The 10423-nt window shown below is 35.2% G+C and overlaps 1 protein-coding gene across 1 annotated transcript; it reads right to left on the bottom strand.

Annotated features, from left to right (window-relative positions):
* LOC147569371 (uncharacterized) lies at positions 1 to 10159 on the bottom strand. The gene is made up of 5 exons (XM_086662598.1): positions 8647 to 10159; positions 2107 to 3033; positions 1248 to 1630; positions 1050 to 1110; positions 1 to 890 (listed from the first exon to the last, which is right to left on the bottom strand). Exons 1-5 carry the CDS (start codon positions 10054 to 10056, stop codon positions 216 to 218), a joined length of 3456 nt encoding a protein of 1151 aa, XP_086518724.1. The 5' UTR covers positions 10057 to 10159; the 3' UTR covers positions 1 to 215.
* Between the last annotated feature and the right edge of the window lie 264 nt (positions 10160 to 10423).

Raw genomic sequence — 10423 nt, 5'->3', positions numbered from 1 at the left:
GACATATAAAGACATACATTAACTCAAACTGTAATGACCAATAATGTTCTATAGTATATATATATGACTTCCCTAACTATGCCTCTTTGGAGTATGTATATAAATATACCCTTACCTGCTTGTTCTATATATATAGATAGATGTTCTCTAGTTACTATACATCACCATTGATCCATAATCTTTCGGCAGACGATCGAATCCTTTATGCAGCTAAATCATCCGGATAAATCGTTGAGTAATTGTGCTTCCATCAGGTTTCGATATGGAAAGTTCTGAGCTTCTCCATCTAAGATGGAGTACTGAACTTGTTCATCACAATCGCCCATTTGATCTCTTGGGAAGAATAGAGATTGTTGAGATACCGGCGAAAATGATAAGCTCATACCACCACTTCCTCCATGTTGTTGTAATCCAAGTGTTAAGGAAATGCCGTTCCCAAGATTACTTTGGTGATGATCCAAACTTCCTGCAGCATTGTTGTAAGATGAGAAATCCAAGTTCGTCGCACCAAAATTCTCGTTTTCGGGTAGACGTTCGAACTGTAATCTTCGTTGTTGTTGTTGTTGTTGTTGTTGTTGTTGGTCTTCTTCTTCATGATGGTTGTAATGTTGGTAGTTCTGATCTAACTTAGTGGGGATGTTGATAATGGAAGAGAGAGTTTCAGTGTCACCATGGGCTAGTTGATCAGAAGTTGGTTTCTGATCTTCGTGGTGTAATTGAGATAGGTTATCTTGATTCAGAAGTCGATTATTATCGTCGAGTGATCCAACTGCAACCCAATCTGATGAAGATGCTATAGCATTGTTTTGTTCCTTTGTTTCTTCCAAGTACATTTCTTCAACCATGGGCTTCCATAATCTAACCCTAGCATTTATAAACCAATTAGACACCTGCACATAGACATGGACCTATGTTAGAACTACTCTTTATTTTTTTTCTCTATATCTAAACAAAAATGGCAAGAAAATATATACTATTATGGTGATTTCTAAGATGTTAAATCTTCATTTGGAATACTAAGTTCATAGCGAGATTCGTGTAGACATTGCCTGGCTTCTCGAAAGTCCTGCTTGACGAGCTAAAATGTGTTTGTCTACTTCACTTGGGTACCTGTAATATTGGTTGTCAAGGACAAAAACATAAAAGATAATTAGATATATATGATCACTGTAAAACTCTTACTTGGTGATTAAAAGAAGCATGACGGTCGAAACCGTAGCTCATGAGGAAGTGAGAGAGAGACTTACGGATGAAGGAAATGTTCGAAAAGCCAAGAACGAAGAACAGAAACAGATCTTTCAGGGAGACCTCTTTGGGGTCTCCAAGGATGACTCTCCATCATACTCATTTGTTGAACAGCCCTTTGTTGTCTAAGTGTTTGATCAAGTAGCCTAAGCCTTGGGGTCTCTCCTTTTGTGGTCCCTGGTGCAACTATGTCCTTCTCTCCCATTGCCTTCTTTATTGCCTTAATTTCTTCCACAATCCCATCTCTTAAACACCTAAAATGCTTTGACATTGCCTTAGACGCCAATGCCGAGTAACCCGACGCTGCTCCATACCCAACCACCGCCTCAAACGACGCCACAACCGCCTTCATTTGATCACAATATAGTCTATATCTTTTATCCACCTACATTTCCCCAAAACCCAAATAAAAAATGAAAGATAAGGAAACAAAATGTGATGAATAATACTACACTCATCTATCTATCTCTCTCTATATATATATAGAATATATTGTTATAGAGGGAAGTAAGAGATGCCTTGTAACTAAAAAGAAAAAGATGTTTCTCCAATGTAATGAAATTATGAAAGTGAAGACAGAAGAGTTGATGAAAATATTAATGTGAAGGCCCACAGTTAGCTTCAAAGTAGTACTCACCAAAGATATGAACAGATTACTAGTATAGAATCATCAATCAACTACCTAGTTAAAAAATAAAAATTAGGGTTTTGTTTTTGGTACATATATATGTTTTTGTTTTTTGTAGTAAAAAATGATAGGAGAAGAAAAAAATAACAGATTGTTAAGTAATTTAATTAAGAAAAAAAAACATAAGAATAAGGAGAAGAATACAAAAAAAAGAAAAGGGAAAATTTGTGTACCTGTTCCAAGATGGAAATCAACTTGGTTTTACGTTTTTGTAATTCAAGTAGGTCAAGAGTAGAGTACAAGAATGATTGTTTCATTGAAGACCCACTACCATTTTCATCTTCTAATTGGTTGATCTTCTGATTTTTCTGTCTTTGTACTTTATAATGATCAGTACTTTCTTTACTTCCATTACTACAGAACTCATTCAGGAGTTCTTGAGTAGGAATTAAGTACTTTGAGTTTTTCACCTCAAAGCAGTGGGTTTGCATTTCATTATCATCTTGCATAATTTGATTTTGTTGTTGGAAATTTATTGATTTTCCAAAATACCCATCTTGATCTTGTTGATGATTAACAAAGGGTTGTATTAATTCTGTAATACTAGTACTGTTTGGAGGTTTGTTTGAAGATAGAGAAAGTGAAAGCCCTTGATGAGATGGAAATACATGATGATGATATTGATGAAGAGAAGAATCATTTTGTTGCCAAGATGATGAAGAAGATGAGATGGGTGGTTGTGAAACTAGTAGATTAATCTCATGATCATGATTTGAAGTTGTATGATGATCATGGATTAATGAAGTTTGATAGAAATCATTTGTGGGTACTATTGATGAACCAGTAGTAGTACTAGGGTTAGGGTTTGTAATAGTACTACTATTTGTTGGTTGCTTGTTGGTATTGAAGAAGCTTTTCCACATAGGAGTTGATGAAGAAGAAGAAGATGTATTTATATTCTTAGATGGAAAAGCTAACAATTCTATCCCAGTTGTCAGATTGAAGAGCTGCTGATCTCCTTGATTATTTTCATCAAAACCTTGAATCTGATTCATCACTACAAGATTATTATCTGTTGAATTTGAGTAACAAAATCCTGATGATGGAGAATCCAAGATCCTTACTGCTTTTTTATTTGACCTAGATTCACTAGCCATGAAAATAACCAGTTACCCACAACTTGATATATATACTTCTTCTTTGATTGTGATGAATTGATGATTATAGAAGATGGAGATGGTTTCTGCAATTTGTAAGAAAAAAATCAACTTTTTTTTAGTATATGAAGACTAGACAAGTAAAGAAAAAAAACAGTTGAGAAAAACAGGTAGAAAGACAGAAACTAAACAAGAAGAAAATGAAAAATCAGCAAAACCCATGGTAAGTTTTTTTTCCTTATAAATTGTGGGTTTTTTAGGTTTTAGTGAATTACCCAAGAATTGGATGATTAGCCCTTCTTGTGGTGGTAGTGGTGGTGGTGGTGATGGTGGTGATGGGGAGCTATGGAATAAACTCTTCTTGTGAGAGACTTCTCTTAACTTAAACTAACCCTAACATAGTATACTACAGAGACCCAACCTAGGAAAGAAGATCAAATCTCTCCTTACAAAATAGTAGGAGATGGAGACCATGTGATGTCTCTTCTTTCTCTCTCTCTCTATCTCTCTTACTTTCTTCCCATATTTATCTCTGTGGTACTTTATTATCTCCTTAGCTTAGGGCTAGAATTCACAAGCCATTGATCTAGACCACCCAATAATTGAAGACCAATGGATCAAATTATATCATAAGCCCTCTTCGATCAAACACCCTAATTTCATATGACATAGCTGGTCGATAAAAAAAAATGAGAACACACGATGATAGAAGTACTAACCGTCAAATGGACAATAAAAGATTGGAGTGTCTGTTTATTCTTGATTTTATTGCTCCGCTAACTTTTTCTATAAAATCAATGTGAATTTGTGAATGTGAATATAATGCATCCGATACGATAGACCAACAAAAGACATAAATACAAGGCAAGTGGGTCAATACATGAGGACATAATTAAAACCAAAATAGAGTCCTAGACAAGTCAAAATCCTTTCAATTATTGGTTATATTCTTTTACTTTCTACCCCACATATTTTTAATATAATTTTAATAATATTTAAAAACATCAAACAAAATGAATATAAATAAAATATAAGAAGAAGAAAAAATACCTCTTACTAATTCATACAAGATAAATGTCATATGCTAATAAGCCGCCACATGATTTCTCTATGTTGTTTTAAGTTGACCTAAATCAGACACAGTCTTCTCTCTCTCTCTCTCTTGTTTTTCTTTTCATGAAAGAATCTAAATATTGGGATGAGGAAGTGGTGATGAAACCGAATTCCAAGGAAATTTGAAACTGAAATCAGACTATTCAGATGGATGATGTTGTTCTGGGGAGTCTGGTGTTAGTACTCTATCTGGGTCTGATGGAAAAACTTACAGATTTTTTGGGGTTTTGAGTCCCATAAGCTAGAGAGAGAGAGAGAGAGAGAGATAGAGGGAATAGATACTGAAAAATGTTCTATAACTAGGTGCTGGACAAGAGTGGACATCAGGTGGTCCAATATTTCCCACAAATTTCTCATTATAACCCGAATTTAAACCACTTACCCGACCCGGACACCTATTTTCTGCCCTTCCATTTTACCCGTATAAAAGACAATCGTTAAATCTATGTACAAGTGTTAATTCGATCTAACCAAACCGACACGTCCCCTGAAAAGACATACACAAGTATGGTGGTAACCAGACCTTTGGGCCTAGACTAACTAAGTCGGAACTTATATAGGCCAATTGGCTGGATACCGCAATTTGGTCTCTGTAAAGCATTACATAGGTTGGGTGCGACAATCTGGGTTGCGCAAGTGTTACATGGGGTTGGCTATCCCAAAATCGTTTGGGCTTTATAAAGGCTTGGGTTAAATGGTTTTGGCCTTACAAAGGCCAATCATCGTGTCTGTAGTCCGAGTCAATTAGATTTGTACGTCTAATCCTTGGGGAAGAAAAAAACGATAGATCATTAAGTAAAACTCTAAGTAAATTAAGTTTTGTTGCTAGTTTCAAGTTTCTTTTAGCAACTCCTAAATCGTCACTTAAACATCGGGTAGTATTGGACCGTTTACGCATATTGAACAAACTTGTGAATGTGTGACAAAATAACCAAAGAAAATATCACTTCCCAATAATAAACGAAAAAAAAAGTATCATTTCTTTCTCATGCCACTCTCTCTCTCTCTCTCTAAAAAGTGTGAAGACTATCATCTCTCCCAACACTTTTACTATTTAAGTTGGTGGTCCTCCAACCTAGCCCAACTTCTATACCAACTTGGCCTTTTGCCTTTTAATCTCAACCGGACCACCCTATAAAACTGATGACGTTTAGTTGTTCTCTGATTTTTAACCCATGCCTAATACAACATTTAAGATCATATCAGAATTTGATCTTTCACCATTTTTACTATCTTTTTTTGCCCTAATTACTCACACTCAATTCATTTCCTCTCTCATGCGTATTATTTTTAGTAAACTATTCAGAAGTTATACGTCATGCACCACCCCATTCCCCACCCTACTACCTAAACCCTAGAAAAACTAACAAACAGTGTTTTTTTTTTTCTAACAACTATTTTTGTTGTTAACTTTGTAGTATTTTATACTCTTTTAACTAAAATATATAATTAATAAAATATTTATTATGATAATTATTTAATTAGGTTATCCAAGACTCCCTTGTTTGCAAGGCATTGCCTCCCTCTTTCTTAATTATGATTTATGCCAGCTCTACAAACGTGTGGTTTTATTTAATTACTAATTTCAATTTTTTTGCTTTATAAAACAAGACTTTTATCCCGAAGACTTTCAAAAGGAACTCTTCAAAATTATTTTGAATGATTATAAGTTATAGAGTGATTGGTAGTCGACGAAAAATGTAATACGAATGCTCTACGTATATTTTCTTGAGCACTATTTTGGTTACCAAAGCGGCCGCTTTGGACCCAAATAAATGAATAATCAAGGGTTCTATGTTTCCTATTTTGTATGTAACTTTCGAAGAAATAATTATACTTTAAACTAATTTGTAACATAATTTAAGGTGCAACTTAGTGGTAAAAAGTTTAGATCATGGATAAGAGGTTAAAGATATAATTCCTCCCCTTTGCGAATTCCAAATTTTATTTAATTTTTTTCTAACATCCATTATAGAAAGCCCCGACTTTTAGTTTCGCTTGGGGCCTTCAATATATTTGTGCCGGCCTTGATTTGGTATATAACACTTCGAGCGGCTTGTAGTAAACGAATTTTTGGATATTTCAATTTCCTTGTTTCCTTTTCTTGAAATTATTCCACTATCTATTTCTGTTGAATTAAGAGAGCAGAAGAAATTCTTTGGGATAAATCATAGAATAATATCAATTTAACCAGAAAAATATACATGGTTAAAAGACTATTCTCACTAATAGTTTGACCCTTCAATCTTCTTAATTTATTTCTCAAATAGTGCACAATTTTAGTGTTTTTAAACAGTATAACATATAATCACAGTTACTATTTGAATAACCACCACAATTGGAAAAGTCAATTAGAAGTTTAGAGGAAAAAGTATTCAACTATCTATTTCTCTTAAAATTGCTTCTTATGTGGTTACAAAATCTCTCTAATGTAATTCTACTCAACTATATTTAGGGTTTAAAAAAAGTTTGATACTTCAGGACAAAAAAAGGGTACTAAACAAGACCCATTCAATTTATGTGCTTCCTGAAAATAAAAATGAAAAATAAGTTTGAAGATTAAAATTTCTTTAACTTATCTCCATATTAGGTTTTACAAAAAAAGTTTGAAGACTTAAAATATATAGGTGAAAGATTAAAAGGAGTTTTTCATCATGGAAGAATATTGTTTTGGGTGATAATTGTCTAACTAAAAGTTCCCTATAATATTTTCCAACTGATTTTCCTTATAAAAGTAGTGGCTTCTGAGGTAGATAATTTCGGCCGCGGCTTTGGAGAATAAAGATAACTCTCCGGCAAATAAAAACATGTTCATTTTCAGTCCAGAAAAGAGTTCTTTTGATTTATGCCCCTAAATCTTCATCTCCTTCTCTCATCCTCTCTCTCTTGCAGGTCATCTCCTTCAACTTATAAACCCTAATTGAAAATAACGGCGGAACCAAATAAAAGATCTAAGTAGTTTTAATTGAAGAAGCCAAAATAACCCCAGACCCAAGAAGCTCAAACAACCCTCTACTGCAATTCATAAGATAACATCAAAATACATATATTAGATCGTGTTATCCATATATGAACTTCTAGAAATTAAGGAAAGAAAGGGTGAAATTTTGCAAAACCTAAACAAGAAGAAGCAAAAAATCCAGAAGGATTTCTTAACAAATCTCAACTACAGTTTAGAAGTAGTTAATATATACATACATACATAGACAAAAAAAAACTGGATCTGGTAAGTAAAACCTAGATCTCCCAGAAACCCTAATTTTATTCAATTGAATTTTCCTTTCGAACCCATAAACTAAATCTTCGAACTGTTAATGATAAAATTTAGTCGGATCCATAAGCTATAACAACAGAATCACCACACTCAAAATCAAACAAGACTATAGGAGTTAAGATTTGATCGAAACCATCATAGTTACAACACTTAAACTAATGAAAGTTACTTTCAATGATATGAATTTTGTTCTTGGATCTGTGGAGGATCGAGCAAAGGAGTTAATACGAGAATTACAAAACATATGTGTAGCCCAATGATCGATTATGTTAAGGGGTTTAAAATGAGAGAGATAGAGAAGACGAGCTAGAGAGAGAGGATGAGAGGAGATGAAGATTTAGGGACATAAATCAAAAGAACGCTTTTTTGGACTGAAAATGAATGTCTTTATTCCCCCTAGAATTTTCTTTATTCCGGCGCGGCCTTTCGTAATATAACAGATGATGCAGTAGAAACATAATCTCAGGACCTCCTAAAATGCCCTCTAAATATAATGAAGTAAAAAAGTGGAAAAATAGTTCTGGGCGCGACTAAGGACACAAATGGCTGCTGTGAGATGTCTCTACAGCCGACCTGGGGGTTGCTCGGGGGTTGGGGTTGGGTTAACCCACGACCAACCAACAAAGTCTGTGCAGGCTGTGAGACTTTTGTCCATTTTGCGGGTTGTAGCAGGGCCAACCGTCCGCCAACAGACTAGCTAAATCCGATCAGTGAAACGTCTGTACAGCCACGAATCTGTACAAGTGGAACTTTTCCCACACAGAAGCTGCTGCCCCAGACAATATCTTTCTGGTCCTTCGACAAGGGCATCTAGGTTGTGATATACTGCATACTCAAGTTAAAACACATCTAGGTTAAGATAAATCAACAAACGAAACAGATGGAATTCACTTACCCATTAAGTCAACATCTACATATTTGATCGAAATATACATTACACAATATTCAGAATACACGAGTGTCTTGGTACAAATCAAAACATAGCTTAAGAGAACACAAAGTTCAAACATTTCATTGTGGAATAACACAAGGAGATCCAATAGTTAATCGTCATGCTTTTGTTACAAATTTAGGAGAGAGAAGATACATAGTATAAACATATCGTGTCTCTTTCACGATCCCTACTAACATAGACTCATTCTTCATTGATGTTTTATAGTATACAAAAACTTATTGTTCCTTAAGAAACATATCAAGTAACCCGATTAAGATCGTATCACTCTTTTCTATTTGCCTTCAGGAATATCAACCGGCAACTGTGACCATCCCATGTAGTTATTAACCTCGGTTCTCCTCTTATGGAGACCATATGCAGCTATCAATAAACTAGCAAGAACAACTGAAGGCAATAACATCCCATTATGCCCTTTTGGGTGATCTTGTAAATCAAGTGAGATTTCATCATCAAGAACACTATTCGTTAAATTACTCACCTTCATGATCTCTAATCCATTCAAAATAGCGTTAACTCTCCCGGGACTACTCAACCGTGACGGACCAACAGTAATCGTAAAATCCTCTGAACTCTTAGCATCGACTATAAAATCAGCGTAGAAAGGAGAAGCAAGCATACCCGTGATCTCCGAGAGATCTAAATCTTTATATGCAGCAAACCCGTTTACGTAAACATCGAAAAAGAGCTCATTGAGAGCCATACTAGCTATATCACAGAAATGCATCCTAACAAGGTATCTATCACCCAAACTCACAGGGAAAACCCATGTTATATTGAAGTTTGGCGTCGAAATATTCGGATTACTCATGATTCTAGCAGAGTTATAAACATTATCAGGAGCAACTTCACGGGTTGCTCCACCATTCTTGTACTTAATATGACCAGTGAAGAAGATTGCTTTTGAAGCAGTTTCTAATTTCAAGAACCCATCATCAGGGATCCAAGTTCTCCAAACAGTATCATTAAAAGGGGTAACTTTATGACCTCCAACATTAATTCTGTAAATAGTTTCTAATGCAACCCTAGTTAATCCATTGAAACTCTCAGTTCCTTCACTACTAACATATGTTCCAATATCAGCAATTAGATCTTTAGGTGCAGAAATAACCTCAATTGCATTAACAAAAGCAAAAGATGATTGTTTTGAAGGAACAAATAAAAGATCAAGATTAGAACTATCAACCCAAATTAGGTATTCCTTTAAAATAGGGTTTCTGCTATAAAAGTTTTCATTCTGACTAGTAAAATTGCTTAAAAGCAAATACCCATTAGCAGAAACATGGAAATGTGCATTTGAGAGATCGAATTTTGGAGAATCAAAAGGAAGAAAATGTAAACGTACCAAATGAGTTCCTTTTTCTTTAATTTCGAACTTGTAATTTGAAGGTTTGGTAAAAACCCTAGCTGTTTGATAAAGAGGAGATAACCCTTGAATTGGGTTTTGATCCTTGAGCGAGATTGATCCAGATGAAGACAAGAATTTGGTTCCAGAGCTCGATGAATCATCGGAAACGAAGATGCGATTGTCAATTTCTGTGTTTTGAGAAGATCCACAATGGATGAGGTAATTATCTGCAGGTATGAAACCCCATGATTGATTAAAGCTGATGGAAACTTGAAGAAACAAGAAGAGGGAAATGAGAGAAGATCTTCTGGGGACTTTTAGGGTTTGGAATTTGTCCATGATCGGAGAAAGAGGGAGGGAGAGAGAGAGAGAGAAGATTTGAACAAATAGGGTTAGTTTGTGATTTGAACAATTTGGGGGTTTTCTCCTTGGGATTGTAAATGGAGGGAGGGAACGACTATTTCTGTGTACGAATCTGAGTTGGAATTCCGCGTTATGACAGCTGTAATTACACTAATTCATTGTACTTCAGACAACCACCTCGAAAAATTAAGGGCGGGCGTTCATATGGTCTTTACCTCTCCTGCTGTCATTTGATTTAGGAAGTTTTATAGGCGCCAGCTCTAACTACTTTAGACGTCCTTATGAAGGCCTGCTACCGGCTTGGATCCGCCCAACTTCGAGGTAGACCGGGGGTACCCGGCTT

This window comes from Eschscholzia californica, unplaced genomic scaffold, assembly GCF_041429995.1.
Source record: "Eschscholzia californica isolate CP2 unplaced genomic scaffold, dmEscCali1.0.p SCAF_1, whole genome shotgun sequence".
Taxonomy (NCBI): Eukaryota; Viridiplantae; Streptophyta; class Magnoliopsida; order Ranunculales; family Papaveraceae; genus Eschscholzia; species Eschscholzia californica.
This window is presented reverse-complemented; position numbering and strand designations above follow the sequence as displayed.